This window comes from Notothenia coriiceps, unplaced genomic scaffold, assembly GCF_000735185.1.
Source record: "Notothenia coriiceps isolate Sejong01 unplaced genomic scaffold, NC01 NC01_scaffold00009871, whole genome shotgun sequence".
Taxonomy (NCBI): Eukaryota; Metazoa; Chordata; class Actinopteri; order Perciformes; family Nototheniidae; genus Notothenia; species Notothenia coriiceps.
The window spans coordinates 868-18,144 of NW_011342572.1; the positions used below are offsets into that span (position 1 = coordinate 868).

The 17,277-nt window shown below is 39.1% G+C and overlaps 2 protein-coding genes across 3 annotated transcripts in view; both read left to right on the forward strand.

Moving 5' to 3' along the window:
• The first annotated feature begins 8,205 nt into the window (after positions 1-8,205).
• Positions 8,206-10,737, forward strand: LOC104945635 (5-hydroxytryptamine receptor 1F). The gene is made up of 2 exons (XM_010771342.1): positions 8,206-8,320; positions 8,629-10,737. The coding sequence occupies exon 2, from the start codon at positions 8,630-8,632 to the stop codon at positions 9,833-9,835; it is 1,206 nt and encodes a 401-aa protein (XP_010769644.1). The 5' UTR covers positions 8,206-8,320; position 8,629; the 3' UTR covers positions 9,836-10,737.
• Positions 10,738-12,782: 2,045 nt separating this feature from the next.
• Positions 12,783-17,277, forward strand: part of LOC104945636 (zinc finger protein 292) — an 11,664-nt gene continuing 7,169 nt past the window's right edge. The window contains exons 1-6 of one of the 2 annotated variants that reach the window (XM_010771343.1): positions 12,783-12,910; positions 14,032-14,177; positions 14,534-14,615; positions 14,864-14,999; positions 15,471-15,673; positions 15,967-16,103. In XM_010771343.1, the coding sequence (XP_010769645.1) occupies positions 12,785-12,910; positions 14,032-14,177; positions 14,534-14,615; positions 14,864-14,999; positions 15,471-15,673; positions 15,967-16,103 (830 nt within the window). In that variant the 5' untranslated portion in view covers positions 12,783-12,784. The remainder of the gene's footprint in view (positions 12,911-14,031; positions 14,178-14,533; positions 14,616-14,863; positions 15,000-15,470; positions 15,674-15,966; positions 16,104-17,277) is intronic. The other variant, XM_010771344.1, reaches the window with a different exon arrangement.

Here is a 17,277-nt window from a genome sequence, read left to right on the forward strand (position 1 = left end):
ATCGAAGCTTTGAGGATCAGAATCTTCATAAACAAGTTGCTTACAAAAGAGTCACTTTAAAATCCATCAATTAAAGACGAGGGACTATGAGGAGAAATTGATGAGATCTGACACTAAAGAACATCTTTCCAGTGAGATTCATCTCAAACACAGCTCTTATTTTGGAAAAGAAAAGAAAAACCAAACCTAAAATCAAATGTTGTAATAGGTGGCAAAAACATCAACTTCTGTGTAATAAAACGTAAAGCTTTGTATGTATATTAGGATGTTTCCAATGCTTTCCATCATCTGCCAGTTGGGAGCTGAGTGAAGGCCAAACAACTTGCTTAAAAAAAACTATTTTGAAAGCCCTTAATCTCAACACTTGATAACATAATTCAATTGGTAATATGTTATGTATTCACCCCCTGCAGTTATGTTGAAGTCCTTCTCAAGTGTATTTCAATTATAGAGCCGCATGCTGCTGCACTCCAAGCCTTTCCTCTCACCTTGCAGGTTTTCCTCTCTATTCTGTTCCCAACAGTGCAGCTTGAGTCAGCATCATATCAGAAGGAAAATCTGTTATGTCATTTACCTTTTCAGAGGGATTTATATGAACACCATGGTACTAATAGACAACATGCTATAGGCAACAATCCCGCACATCAAGTCCTCCTCTCTCACACAGATTCACCTTGAACAACCCTGTGCCAAGAAATTACTTAATTGATCTTTTATCATCCAGTTTCTGTCCTGCATTACATTTTACAGCATCACTTTTGTTGAAGCATGAGTGCGCCAGTTTAACCTTGATCTGCTCCAAACTATTTGCAAGGAGACTTACTGAATAGATGGCTCTGTTTCCAAGCAAAATCTCAAGCAGAAGTAGTGAACAGTTCACAGGACATATTTATTGTACAAATTGGCGTTATGACTTCAAAAATGTCATTGATGAATTCAAATGACATTTGAGTCTTTAGATCTCACTGTTGAATTTCCAAGAAACATCTTAATTCAAATTGTTGATGTATTTTTATTAAGCTATAAAACAGAACATGATTGCATTAGTAGGATAAAAGAGGACATGCAATTAAAGGACGTTACATTATTTATTTTCCGCATTAGTTACATTTAAAATGTTCGAAGGACATCCTATCAGTTTAAATCCATTTGCTTTATTGCCTCCACCCATGCCATTGACACTTAGGTTCCCCCGTTAGAAGAAGGTAACTCGTGTAGAAATGAGTGACCATCGGCAGGGGTTATTAGCTCCTGCTGGTTTAGGGACCTAAGAGATGGTGATCGCGTCAGTATTACAGCTCATTATCTGTTGTGTGTGTGTGTGTGTGTGTGTGTGTGTGTGTGTGTGTGTGTGTGTGTGTGTGTGTGTGTGTGTGTGTGTGTGTGTGTGTGTGTGTGTGTGCGTGAGCCCCCTTGTGTATGTTCATGTTATTTACACATAATGCATAACGCATTTTTAATGAAGCAAAAATGATAAGTATGTGCATACATAATGTGACAATTATTTATAATCCTCTCACACATGATTGAGTTAAGATACTGCCGCAGTGTGTTTATCATACTAAGGGAACGGTTGCTCACTGGCTGAGGTTTTCAGAGAACATTCGTGCAAAAGTCATTGCCTATGTTTGAGAGGCGTTATGAGTTTGATACTAACAGGTTTATTTATGCACTAACTTAACACTGCAGGAATCAGTATTTGTGATATCGACTGAATATCAAGCGTTTTCCCTTTGTGCGAAAATACAAAGAATGATCACACAAAGGCAGCAACATCTGAAATATACAGACTTTAACTGTACACTGCCAGCCCAGTTCAAGCAGAATGTTTTACTTGAGCAATGGTGGATCCAGCCAAAAGAAAAGGAAAGATATAGCTATTAAGTATTCATGTGACTTGAAGAATGATAAAGTGATGATGTCTGGAGGCATATTTTGCCAACACACTCACAGAAACAACTTCATTATCTGGTGGCTGCTGAGTATCTGGCAGCTTGTGTTGATGTTCCTCAATGTTAAGGGGCAATGCAATTTAGAGAGGCAAACAATTCATTTATTTCATATTTTGGGATATATCCTTCTGGAGTTTTAATCATGCCTCTCCTCCTGGGAAGGTTCCAATTCATTAGAACCACTTTGGACAATATATGTGACCCTCAGAGCTGTAACATTTGGTTAGTTACATTACATTAGTTATATTAAATTAGACACTAATTTTCTTAAATATCTTTTAAAATATTACAAAGATTCTGTCTCTTTAACCGTAATTTGGTGAAAGATAATAACCTCTGCTCTTTCCTGGCAGCTACTGTGGGGTTTGAGGTTTCTTTGAAGTGAAATTGAAGTAAATAGCACAGATGTTTCACTTCAGTTTTGGAGTCTGAATTGCCCTTTGATAATTTTAGTCTTTTGAGAAACCAAATTTACAAGCTCTTAGGACACATGTTAGCTCTACTCCTAGTGCATTTTTGCCCACATAAATACAGTGTTACACATCTGATTTCTTTCCTTCCTTTGGTGAAAACAATGAACAGTAAAACACACTTTATTAGTTAAGACTCTCATCCCATATTGGTGACGCATAACTTAAGTCTTAAAATAAATTATTTTATCTGCATTACGTGATGGACACAATCCGCCTCTCATTTTCTGCTCCAGCTCAGAGTGCTGACAGCAATGGATGATAAATGTGTTCATACCTTCATTAACGGGAGAACTGGCTGTTGTTAAAACACAAATTATGAAAATGTACGTGGGTCACAATTAAATAAATAACACATCATACTGTTTCATGCAGTAAGAGGTAATGATTTACAAATGTTCCTATATATTAAACAATAATTGTATACATTATTTGAATTCCATTAAGCTATACAGATATTTATGAATTCATGTCCACCACAGTTATACCTTCTTTTTTTTAAACATTTTAATATAGTTAATTTATTAAAATGTTAGTTTAATTTTAAACTCGGTACCAATTGCTTTTGGCCTGTTTCCCTATAGTCATTTCAGAACTGTCTTCTTAATGCGGATTCAAAAACATGTCTCCTGTTTTTTTAATCTCTCTAATTTACTATTCACTAGATAAAAAGCTCGATGATTTTCTCTATAATCATGCAGAATGTCTAATCAGAGAGACATTCTACAGTTTGTGTGCTTGCGAGTGAAATCAAAAGTAAGAGCTGTTTTGTTGCATTGTAAAGGTATTACTATAAAGTTGTATTAAGAATACAGTACTCATTACTCATGAGGAAATGTATCCCATTGGTTAGCATGGTTGCTTGACGAAAGCCTTTTCCAGAGCTCCCTGTGTGACTGGTGCATGACTTGGCAAAACTCATCTCAGCCTGTGATCCAGACATTCTCATCATCTGTTACAAGATGAGGATTAATTTGCCATAATGTGTTGCATCAACATGCTTTGACCGAGTGTTTTGTCAAGTTGATTTGCCCCTGAACAGGTGATTCTGACCCAGACTTAACTTACAGTTATTGGTGCAATTCATGTCTTTCATACCCGCACACAGTCTAACAGCAGCAGAGCAATGAGACAAGGTTTATAATTGAGGTACATAACTTTATCGTAATACGTTACCAACTTCTTCCCAGAAGTATTATGTATCAGTCATGGTGTACATATTTGGCTGTCCTGTATTTTGCTTTAGTTAAGTGAGCCAGTAAGATATATAATAGCAAATATATATAGTATATCAAACTTTGTCCAGGAGTATAAAATAAGGACGTCTTTGTCTACTACACTGTATTAACATTCAAGCTCGATAAACCGACTTCGCAGGGATAGACTTGCAGAACCACAGATGCTAACAAGAAGAAATAATAGATCCTTTTAAGCACTGACGGATACTGATAGGCAATCCAGAGTTTCAGCCTCACAGCCCTCTCTGAAAGGGTCACTGAGAATATCATTTGCTTATTATCCTTCATTTGTTGTTTCACTTTGCAGAAGAATTTGTGTGCAGACTTTGACACCAGAAAGCAGTTTTCACATTCATCTGCTGGAGGGGGAAAGTTTCTCACCTTAAAATGAGTGTCACAACATGAGTTTGTGGTAACACAACTAGTTTGGGCAAGCAAAGTCCAATATGTAGCTAGAAGCCTCCGGTGCACATACACTGATGATGGAGCTGATTTTTTAAATATAGTTCAATATAGAATATTTGCACACAGGTACAAACGACCAATCCATTCCAGGTACTGATCTGACTTAAAACCATACCATTCAACAGTAGGGCTGTACCTAAAGATTATTTTCTTTATTAGTTACTGTAATTGCAGCTTATTTCACTTGATTTGTTTGTTCTATAAAATATAGGAACAATATTAAAAGGGGTAAAAATGTTTATCCTATTTATTCAATCATCATGGGATGTCTTTAAATGTCCCTTTAGTCAGTCCAAACCCAAATATATTCTGTTTCAATTGATGTAATACAGAAAATAAAGATATCTCCATATTTTAGAAGCTAAAAGCAGCATTTTCTGCCACTTTTGAATACAAAATCGCTTAATTGAAAAACATCAAAACTGTTGGCTTGAGCATTAGTAACAAACGTGTACAATGTACTTATATGAGCAATTAAAGCTAACACAATTCAAACAACACTGACCTAAATTACTTACTCACTCCCTTCCTTCCTTTCTTCCTTCTATCCTTCCTTTCTCAATCAATCACTCTCTCACTCACTCACTCACTCACTCACTTCAGTACCGCTCCTGGCATCCTACATTCTAGGATGCCACAAGAAAACTTGAACCAGTTCCATTAAAGCCAGCCCTCGGGGTGATGGATCCTTACCTGTTAATACCTCTATCTGCATGAGGCAGGTAGCGGGCTGACGCTGACATGCTGGGCATTTGCTTGTGCAGTGAAACCCCAGCTGTGACACTCATTAAGTGATTCAGTCAAGCCTGAAACAAGGACACAGGCCAATGAATGTGACTAGTGACTTGCTGGACATGACAGCATGGTCATATTGTGAATTACAGGGCATTCAGTATGGGTCAAACTACTTTGAAATGAGCAATTAGCACAATAAATTGTCTTCATCACCCAAAAATTATTCATTTATTTAAAAAAACCTTTTTTATGTAATGAACCCTTGTTGTGCAGTTGCATGTTCTTGCGAGTGGTCTCATCTCATGGCATGTTTCTGATTAAAATGTAATATTTATAAAAAGTCACATCTCATTTGCATTTCATCAATGCATTTACCATGCGTTCATCTATCATTATCGTATTTGAATGTAGGGTGGTTTTCTGCACCAGAATGGTAGTATTCATGTTTATATGAGATTACACACTTCAATTTCAAGAGAAGAAAAAAAACAATATATCCTAAGATGGAGCCTTATTACTTCCTGCCAACTAAGTCATTTACCTCCACCACCAAATTAAATAGATGGATGGAAAGAGATGAGGAGACAGATAAACCGGCAAAAGAATGGGGGTTGCTGTGCTGCTTTGTGGTGCTGCCGTTATTCATCTATTTAGCATCTTTCCTGAGCTGTCAGTCATTTTGTTCACAACTCTCCTCCTTCACCAAACAACACTTGGCAGCTTGATGTCCTGCCTGAGCCAAACTGTTTGTTTTTCAGAGATTGTACTCCGTGGGACAAATGCAGCTTTCCTGTTCTTGTAAGAGGATAGAGCGAAGGAGGGAGTGATTGAATGTCAGACGATTGACATTATTTTGGTAACTGCAAACCTTTTGAAATTAGAGGGAAGTTGGTGTTGGGCATACATACTGTACATGTATGTGTGTGTGTTTACCTTATGTCTTAGGGTGCTGTGTATGTTTGAGCTGTGAGAGAGTGAGAGACACTGGATGAGGATGAATTAAACTCACCTCTTTCTCTTCATCTCTGAATGTGGAGGGATATTTTTAACATGTGTCTGCTTTGTCAGCCTCCTCGTTATCTGCCAACCTGAATCTGTTGTTTGTTGACTGACTGCACAGGCATCATTACACAATATTTATGTAGCTTTATATTACAGCCACATAACAGCCAGAGTGCCAGAGTGCTTAATAATTGTGCAGTTCGCCAAAGCTGTGACTGAGCGTATTGGGGTGTGCTGGTTTTTATCTCTTATCACTTCATCCAATAGGAGTAGATAGTTAATAAGGACATGTTATACTGAAACAGTATTAAAAAGCAAACTTGAAATATACTCCATAATGTAATAACAATGTTGCCATCATTCTGTGTTTTCTGTGTTTGCTGAATTCTCCAGCAAGGGCAGTGTGTTTTGTTCTGACTAAAGCAGGGAGTAGACTCACTCTGGCTCAGTGGAGCTTATCTTCAGATGGCCTTGGAAAAGAAAGCCTGTGTTTTAGAACATTTTGAGACAAAGGCAAATGATTTTCTTTGTTGCACATAATAACAGGCTGACAAAGTGTACGCCTACTGTCAATCACTGAAAAAACATGCATGCACACCCTCAAAAACCCCCCACTATGCCCTATAAATATACCTCTGGGCACAAACACTGAAAAAAAAACAAGATTTTCAGATACACAGGTGAGAGGCAACAATGCAATGCAGTGCACAACAGAAGTGCAGCAGTAATTATCATCCATCTATCTGAGCAAAGCAATCTGCATATGAAGTACTGTTCTTCCAGATCCATTCAAGGGTAAATGGAAAGGAGTGTATAATTGCATCACAACACAGAGGAGACAATTGCATTTTCTTTAAAGACTGAAATCAAAGTTGTCGAGAAGCTAATACTCTTCACTGGTCCACTGCAAAGCAATTTGTTCTGGAATAGCTTGAGACCATTTGTATTTGCTGTCAATAGCATTATGGTTTTTTAAACACTTTAATAAAGTAGTTGTTGAATCTTCACTTTAGCAACTAATTTTCTTCCACTGAAGATCAATTAAAAAACCTTCGCTAAGAGGCCAGAGCTGTTGTTTTCAACACTAGTGTTGGCACTGTTAACAGAGACAAGGGGAAGCAATCATGTTTTATCTCCTAGAAATAGTGCTGCATGCACATTCAAAAGAAACTAAATGGGTAGTTGAATGGATATTACTTATAAACACAGTGCAATGGTTATTTCATTATGTAAAGGGCTCTTTGTCTCAGTATAAACAGTGTTTCTTATACGATAACTATCAAACTATCAAAGAGCATCTAGGTGACTCAGGGATGGCCACACCTTGAATGAAGTGGTGAAACAATACTTGTGTGCTACTACACATTCCTGCATAAGTTGCTCAATATTGTGAGAATGAGAATGATATGCCACTGTTTGAGTAGGATTTTACATTAATGCTTCAACACTTTTATAAAAGTAAAACACAATCTCATGTATGAAGGTAAGCTTTGCTCCAACATTAAAAACAGTTTTGGTCATATATAAACATATTTTGTCTTGAAAGCAGCTTTGGAAGGTATCATGGGAAATGATATTAGCTGGCACTTTGCCATCTGTTAGGTTTTTGAGTGAACTGAAATCTCTTATCTCATTCTGTTGTCATGTAGCTCTGCCACCCTGCTCGCCCACCCAACTAACCCCTGGACCTGCTCTGGGAATCGAACAGTTTCACCAGAGACCTGCAGTCAGAGTTTAGCTGCCTCTGCTTCGACACCATATTAAATAAAAGTACTTTACTTCTTGTTGTTTCTATAGCAACAGTTCCCACTCATGTCTTCAGGATACTGTGCAATGCGGGAAGTGAAGAAGAGCTGCAATGACAATCATACCTGAGCATTTGGATTTAATCATACATTTAAGTATGTCCATGACAGAATTACAAAACAGTCAAGTTTGAGTCTTATTGTCTTTGAGAAGCCTGTGAAACAAAGTTTAGACCATGAGGTTAAAATAAAAAGAACAAAAGATAATCATACTAGCAAAACAATAGGATATGTTTGGCTGACCCTAATTGGAAGAGCGGTAGCAACATTGTTGAACACTCAATAGATCAAATTAATAAAAGAGCCACATACCCACAAAGTGGTTCACATGAATGAAGATTGAATTTAATTAACACAGTCATGCAAACATTAGCTTCATAGAAACTATTCAGTGCATCTGCTGTGTAGGTGTTCTCGTCCTCGACTGTATCCTTACTTTGTTGAAGTTGATTCTAAGTCTTTTTTCCTCCTAATACCTTTTTCTCTCCCTTTCTCCTTTCTGAAAATGTTTCTGTTTTGCTCTCTATCTCTTCCAGGTTTTAATAAGAGACAGAGGTGATGTGATGGCAGCGCTTTCAGGCAGGACAGATCTGAGAAGACTGTCTGCTGCACACTAAACCAACTGGATGCAACACGTTGGAGTCCTTCGACAGGTAGGCATACCTTTGGAAGTCCGTTGGCTTTACAAACACATTTTGAATAGTTTTCCCTTCGCGTTGGCATGCTGTCTTCTGTATGAAGTGCAGAAAGCAAAATCCTTGACTCGGATTTAAAGAAGCAATAACAGTACATTTCTTGCAATTAAGTGATGAAAATTCGATGCCAGATTCAAACAAAAATATACACAGCAGTGAAACTTATTTTTCACTTCAAATTATTTTTCTCGTCATCTGAAAAGGATGTTTGACATTCTGCCTAAGCTCCCTTTATATCTCATGCACTTTTTCTCTTCTGCTTGCAGAATGGATTTTTCCAATTACACTGAAGGGGTGTTTGCCACAACCAGCAGTGGTAATGACTCCCTGGAGGCCACTAAACCCCCTTCTAGTAAGATCCTGCTAACGCTTACCCTGTCTGTAGTGGCCGTCCTGACTACATTCTTCAACTGCCTGGTGATCACAGCTATCGCAGTCACACGCAAGTTGCACCACCCGGCCAACTACCTCATCTGCTCATTAGCAGCGACCGACCTGCTGGTGGCTGTGCTGGTCATGCCCTTCGGTATTATGTACATCCAGAAAGAGACCTGGGGCATGGGCCAGGTGGTGTGTACCATCTGGTTAAGTGTGGATATCACTTGTTGCACATGCTCCATCCTGCACCTTGCTGCCATCGCCATCGACCGTTACAGGGCCATTACAGATGCAGTGGAGTATTCACGCAAACGCACGGGGGCCAGGGCTGGGGCGATGGTGGCATTGGTGTGGTTCCTGTCCATCCTCATCTCGGTTCCTCCTCTAATCTGGCGGCACTACAGCGGGGATGCCGAGCAGGTAGACCAGTGCATCATGATGCACCATCACATGGCTTTCACCTTATACTCTACCCTTGGAGCGTTCTACATCCCTCTGATGCTCATACTCATCCTCTACTACAAGATATACCGTGCCGCTCAGACCCTGTATATGCGCAGGGAGGCCAGCCGGGCCAGCCGCTATTCAAGTGTGACCAATGGGAGCATGATCCCCTCGTCCTACCCTGCTGGAGATGGCAACGAGGATAGGGGAGCCCAAAGTCCGGAGCCCATAAGCCCTCCAGAAAAGTCTTTCTCTGAACCCTCAACTGAGGAGCCTCCACGTGAACGGGTGCGTAAATCTAAGGCTTTCCAGGGCAAGTCGCGCCGGCATGAGTCACGTAGTGAGTCACACAGTGAGTCACGTCGGAGCCAGTTTTACCAAGGTCCACGGATCTCAGGCTCACGGGAGCGCAAAGCAGCATCAACGTTGGGGTTGATAATAGGGGCATTCGTCATCTGTTGGCTGCCATTTTTTGTCAAGGAGGTGATTGTCAATACCTGCAGTGAGTGCAGTACTTCGATGGAGATGGCTGACTTCCTTACGTGGTTGGGCTACGTTAACTCGCTAATTAATCCCCTCATCTACACTATCTTTAATGAAGACTTCAAAAAAGCTTTCCAAAGACTTGTTAGGTGCAGTCATTACCTCTGATGGTAACAATTGCACATGATTACACCCATACACCCCAACACATGCCCATGAAACAAACTATGGAGATCGGAGAGAACTGACCAAATACTGACTGAATTTACCTGACAGACACTAAGGATGACCTCCATTTCCAGAACACCTGCCATGCGCTCCAACAGCCAGAATGGCACCAGCTCAGCCATGAGCTTGCAGCAAAGTTCCATATTGAAGTCCAAGTCCTGCTATTAATGGAAATGCTTTCATTGATCTTAATTGTTGTGATGGAAAGGACAGTAACATGTTGATTTTTTGAAAATGGGCAATTGCCGACCTTTTTGAGGGCTGGGTTCTGATCATTAGTGATCAGCCCCATTAACAGGCCTTGAGATAGTTGGCCATTACTGCTTTTTCATCTAATGACCTCCCTTGTATCTCGTCCAAGCTGCCGGCTAACATGTGTAAAATACCACAGCATACCAATTTGTGATTTCATGTGGCCATGGCGTTTCAGAGGGTGACCTTTATCCGATTGACTGTCGCAATGATTATTAACATTGTTGTGATATGTACTCAGAAAACTCTCTCAACAAATATAAGTTATACATTTGTAGATTTTTGAAGTTTATGTCTGTTATTGGCAAATGATACCAGCTTGATTCACTAGGCCATCTGATAGCAAAGGGTTATCAGCTGGCTTTCATAGATTTCAGAATGCTGAACTAAACAAACCATGTTTTAAAGGTTTAGGGTGAACAGCTAAGAATGGCCTTAATGTGAATAAACTGTTATATGATCCTGGACCAAATGATAGTATTATAAGCACTTTCTGAATTATACAACAAAGAATATTTGGGGACCAAAATAAAAATGAGCTTTCTTCAACTTTCACAACAAAATGTTTTTCTGAGATGGTTTAAGGTATTGGTGTAAATGTTTTTTAAGACACTGCCACTTTATTTGATGTTTTGTACACTTTTTAATTTCCTTTATGTTATTTTGTGGGGTAATTATTCATTCATTTTTCACAAGTATTTTGGAGCTATTAAACACCCCTTCTCATCTCACTCCCACCATAGGCAGCGTTATAGGTCAATTAATGTGAGAACCACCGGTGCAGAAATCCTCATTACATTAATCCCACTCGAGTACTTGGAAAATAACTACTATTTCTTTACTGCCTGCAAGAGGGCACACGATAAATTGATGGAAATACTGTGGATGAGTCATGTGTGAGGGTGTGCTGAATGCCAGGAAGATAATAGATAATGTGTCATACATGTACATCTCAGTCAGTATGACCAGTATTTGTATACTGTTTCTTTCTTTGTCTCTCACTGTCTTATTCAATAATAAAAAGCCCACATATGAATGATGTTCCCCTGTTATTCTTATAGATATATTTCTGGATTTGGTACATGAGTGATACAGTATATGCATGGATTGAATTAATTAATGAAAACATGAGGTTTAGGGTCATACTCTTGGAGCAAGGGTTAGCGCAGAACCAAACATAAAGAAAAAAAACAAACATTAAATATTCCAACATCAGCCTGATCACACACAATCCAATACATATTATTCTTTATAACGTTTTTGCTAACACAAAATGAATAGGTCAAGTCAAATCCTGTGCTAGACCGCTTTTAGGGGAATTAATGTTGTAGCTGAATAATAATTTTAATGTGGGAATGAATGCTGATCACATACTGATCAGGGCTGATGATATACTGCAAACCAACATTTCAGTTAGCTGATTGTTAGAGTATATGTGAAGGGATGTTTCGATATCTCTGTGTTATGGCGCCCCATTGTGGCTGCTGGAAACAGTGCAGCCTTTTTTCTAGCTGCTTTAGCATAACATTTATTAATCTGGAAATGTTGTCTAATGTAGCCTCATCAATCAAACAAATTACATTTATAAAATAGAAAGTCTGCATTTATGTGCAATTATTACTTTGTGTCAACATTTTCAGGGAAAACATATTCTTGGGTTTTATAAAACGTACACAGAAATATTATATAAGAGAACAACAAACCAGAAACTAAATGCCTATAAAATACAACAATTTTGGCTATTCGTGTAAAAATGGCTCATAAAATTGGGCTTTAATATTAAGGCGAAAGACGTGTTTCATGGAGAAGAAAAGATCTAGAACAAAGTCAAACTTTCATCTCTTCTACATCGTTTGTTCAAGATTAGACACAATTGTTCACCAAAATACTTGGGTATGTAAATTCTAACCACCTTACTTGTTATAGAAAATAAAAGTGAAATATGTATTTGATCAGTGTGAAATGACTAGACAGAGCATTTAAATTAAATGTCAATTAAGACCTCTGAAAGTTAAACTGCTATCCTATCCGATTAAAACATACTTACCCAAGTTTGCTCATTGGTCGCGTCTCGTTCATTTGGATTTAATCGTGATAGCGCCATAACAGTCTGAAGTTTGAACGAAAAACATACATTAAACAAATCTAGTGTTAGAAATGCACAGCATCACCCTGTGTTGACTTACCTCAAACAAGTGGCCTTTCTGTGTTCAATAAAATCAAGCAAGTTTCACGTCTCAGCAAGTTGATGCTTATGGCCAAAACACATGAGCTCAAAGTTCAATAAAGTAACAAAGATATTCTGGAAAATATATATGGGGCCCGTAGCTCACACATGCGCTCTAACTTGTCAGGTCCCTACCATGGATGTATAATGCAGCTAAGTTCTTCGTTGAAAGTATTTTCACTTTCTAAACGCTAGAGCAAACTCCGCTTGCCATGTTAATATGCCCAAAAATATTTTCCAATGCAATTAACGTGGTTTAAGAGTATTGTTTACTCTTTTGAAAACAAACTTCATCTGTACGTATTTATGACTGGGTTGCCAGGTTGCAGATGATTTTGTCGTGAGCAGATAGGAGGATGCTACCTTACAAACCTGGCAACTTGGGCTATGCGCTGCATACAGCAGACAGTATGGCGGAATGCGAGAGTGATTTGGAAACAGAAGGGCTTGAATTAGCTCTGGACACATTGTGTGGAAGACACTGCAGCAACCAGTTGTCTCTGAAGAGCAAAGACTATTGCTCTGAGTTTTGTGAGGTGAGTTAAACTCAATTGTGTTAAATGGTCTCCATAGTGTGCGTCTGTTTATTGCTAACGCTAACTAGCTATGCTAGCTAACATTAGCCCCCAAAGTAGCTCTGTTTATTGTGTAGCTAAGTTGTGTTTCTAAGACAGTTATATAGCCCGCCCGAAACACACAGAACTGATTACCTAAGTATAGATACATATATAATGTGCTACTGGAAAGGTAACTCCATATGGTTCCCATGTTTCTCGAGTTATCTGCCTGCATTTCTTAATGCTTAGCTTCATAGCTAACGCAGTCAGATCAGAGCGTATCTATGTTTCCAGAATCCTATGTTCCCCACTTTAATATCTTCATGATTTGACACATTAAAAAAACCTTTCTAATGTTGTTATGTTCTGAACGATATGCATTTCTCTGAGTCAAACGTTGAATTCACTAACCATAAGCCTGACAGTCATGTATAAACAGTAAACTTAGTTTAAACACTATTTACAAAGCTGCCTTGCTTAGGACTCTAAACTGTGAAATCAAATGTACGCCTTGTTAAAGTCATGCGTTTGTCAGGTTTTAGCCTTGCTTATACACTGATCTTATCCAAATTCCTCATATGATTGGCCGACATTTCCTAGGGGTTTATCTAAGATCGAGATGTCAGAGTTATAGCTTGCTGACGTTAACATATTTCACACATGTTGTACGCAAGCATAATTATATTTCAATTGACAATCATTCTTACTCCTGCTTTGGTATGGATACAATATTGAATACTTATTCTATGTATAACACGGTATATATTGTCATGATTCATTCCATATATTGAACCTCCTTGTTTTGTTATTAGACAGATAACTTTAATGTACCACACACCCAAGTGACTATCTGTAATGTATTTCTACAGCTTTCTCCATGGTTAAACAAATAAGACCAACATAGAACTTATTGGATTGTTGGCACTTTAAGAAAGTCATACTTTAAAATAAATAAATAATTGAAATTAAATGTAGATTGTTCACTACTATGTCATGCACTCAAAGCCTTGCTTTCATAATCAACTAAAGCTAAAATAGATTATCATACATAAAGTGCATAATGTTTCATATTTCTACATGTCTGTCTTCTGTATGCACAGTTGGTTGAGGAGTACACGGGGCAATGGCAGGTTCCTCTCCCTCAGCTAAAGTTGCTGCGGACTGCACTCTGCAGCTTCACCAAAGCCACTGCTGCCTTCCCTGAGGACTGTCAGCACGTCCACTATGTTCTCAGCAGTATGGCCTTGTAAGTACTGTGTTACATGTCAGAGTGGCAAACATGCATACTGGGGAATTCTTAGCCTACACTTTGAATATGCATCCCCGTAATCTAAAAACTAGACCATATACTCTTGTGAACATGGCAACCTTGTTTGCTAGCAAAATGCTGGACCATACCTTTTTAAATACATTGTCCCAGGGCTAAAGTATACTAATGTTATGTTTTCTGTCTATGTTGGCAAACCAGTAGAAACCTAATAGCGTTTTGCTTGGATCCGCTGTTATCAATGTCGTCGTCATTTGCTCTGTGACAGTAGCACTTCCAACACAACTGCTAAGGGTTTTGTAATTATCTGACATGTTCCTCTCATTGTCTTGCAGGAGCTTTTTTGAACTGATGCTGTTTTTCAGCAAAGAAGAATTTGTGGAAGAGCCTTTAAAAGACATCCTTGACTGCTTTCAGGTGAAAAAACTCTTTCAATACCTTGTTTTCTAATTCCCATAACCCTTTTTATAATACCTAGATTCATATCTACCATTTATTAGTTCATTAAAAGTTACCAGCACCTATCCAACAGCCAATTTGACCCCCCTGTTTTAAAATAAAACAATGTCTACCTCAGTGTTTGCTACTGATAGTCTAGTTGTAACTTTGATTTTTTTTTTTGTAAGGTTTTTGTGTTTAACGTGTCATTTTACCTCTCTTTGCAGCAGTGCCACTGTCAGCTCCTGAGGCACAGGAACAGCTACCTTCAGCATGTAAAGCTCATCATCAAAGCCGGAGGCCCGTGGGAAAACCCAGTGCTGCAAGGAATCCTGAAGGAGGCCCACCTTCCACCAAAACAGGGTGGGCTCCTGTCCGTTTCTAATAGCTAATATAGCATACACACAGATAACACTGCATTATCAAGGAGGTCAGCCCACTCCTGTGAGCAGACTTACCGATGTTGTTTGATCAACAAGCATCATGGTTTTAATGGAGAGGTAGAAGAGGAGAGGTGAGCAAACAGCTTTGTGGAGTAGCAGTGCTGATTGACAGGGGGCGTGAGATGTTGTGTGATAGACTCTCCTTCCTGTCAATCATTCTCTGAGATAAACTCACTTACTTTCAAAAGTCTAGTTTTAGCAAAGCTAGTAATTGATGATAAGCTGTTTATTAAAATGTTATTTGTTTTATACTTAACAAATAATATTCCTAAGACTTTGCGGTATATTACAACAACTTTGCCAGTATAGAATTCTAACAACACCAACATGACCCCAAGCAAACACCTAAATGTCATTTGTCACATATCATTGTGATTTTCCTCCAATGCAGTTGAGGACTACTTAAGCTCAGAGCTGGCAGTATTCTTTGAGCTGCGGATTCGCTACCTGCTGGCCTGTGAACGAATGCAAGAGGCCATGGCTCTGGCTAAAAGCTGCCTGGAAAATCTCGAGGCTGGAAAGCATCTGTACTTCCATCAGGCCTACCTGACCTGCCTCTACAAGGCCTCACTGCACGAGCACCTTCACAAGGAGGTAAGAGACAGGAAGTCATAATGGGATTTAGAACAAAGCGCATCGCAAGATCTCTAATAGTTGGACAATGATAGTATTAAATAATCTGATATATAACCAGTAATAATCTGACAAATAATTCAAACCCAACAAATATTTATGATGCTGTATACAAATAATATGTGTTAACATTGTGTGATTTAGGTTATTATAAGCACATGATTCTTGTATCCATAGTTGTTTGTAATTCATTTTGAATAAGTTTGCATTTGGTGTATTTTTCTAAGCATGTGCTTCTACATATTCCTCTTCAGATGGCGGAGATAGATGGCCGCGATGCAGTGGAAATCATCTGCAACACAGAGAGCATGGAGAAAGACGAGCTCCTGTTGTCGCTGTGTAAAGCTTTCCTTACCCAGCAGCTACACAATGGAGACATGTACTACATCTGGTAAGAATTATTTGAATACATCACTCTAACGGCCCGTCCACACAGCAGCTTTAAAAAAATCTTACAACGCTTCTCTGCCCATTCACTTTGAATGGGGTGACGTCACTTTGCCTCGCTTTTCGCCGAACTGCATTGTGGGGAAGCAAAGCGAAGATTTCGATTTTCAGGATTCAAAAGTTGAGCAATGTTCAACTTTTGAAGCTGAGGTGAAGCGTCAGCCAATCAAATCCCGTTTATGCAAATCTGACAGTACAAGCGCTAGCCAATCAAACCGCGTGTAAGCTGGGAGAGACATACCGCAGTTCATTTCCTCATATTCCAAACGAGAAATTACGGTAGCAAATCACCCGGTTCTTTACGACCAGAACTATTTACCGGGATACAAACCGGAGGAACCAGGCATGGAGGGAGGTGGCAGAGACAGTGGGTGAAACTGGTAGGTTTTCGCCTGTTTGGGGATTTTATATATATATACTCGCATAAAATCCCCTGTTTTTTGCTTTGTATGTCGGGGGCGGGAGATTCATGTGATTGGTTGTTGGTCACGTTGCTAGCAAAAAAATCCCCAAGCATTCAGACACGTCCACCTCCAAGATTTTCAAGCTTTTTTTAACGTTGCTGTGAAGACCATGGATGTATAAGAACTGGATACAGCGTGGGAGGCGGGGCCTCATTCATTCCTATGAGAGTTGCTATCGCATGATGATAAAATGGCCCAACTTTCGAGAGAGCGAAACGTCACAGATTACCCGGCATGCCTGAGAAGTACCCGTATGTGCGCTCATAGCGCATGCGCAACTTTAACCATGCCTCCAAAATGCTCGTTCACATCAAGCACGTCAATTTGCGTACACGTAACAGCACCGCGCGTTCATGACAGCATGGCACTGGATTGTTATATGATGGAGTTTGATATTAACCAGGCGGCCGCGGCTGTTAGCAGCTAGCGGCTAGCTAGTAATTAGCTCTTAGTAGCTCTGTACGTGTTTTCTTTTCCTTATGACTGTTGTAAGTAAACATATTTATTCTATATTTCCTTCTATATGTGGATTTGAATGTATGTCACAGTCCTCTGTTTATTTATTGTTAAGAAACGCAACACATGGTTTTCAACAGTGGAACGATTTATGTGAATGTCAACAGCAACATCCCAAGCTTCTTTCTAGCCAAAATT

Coding starts and splice junctions, on each gene's coding strand:
- LOC104945635 (XM_010771342.1), top strand. CDS start 8,630: ATGGATTTTTCCAATTACACTGAAGGGGTGTTTGCCACAACCAGCAGT.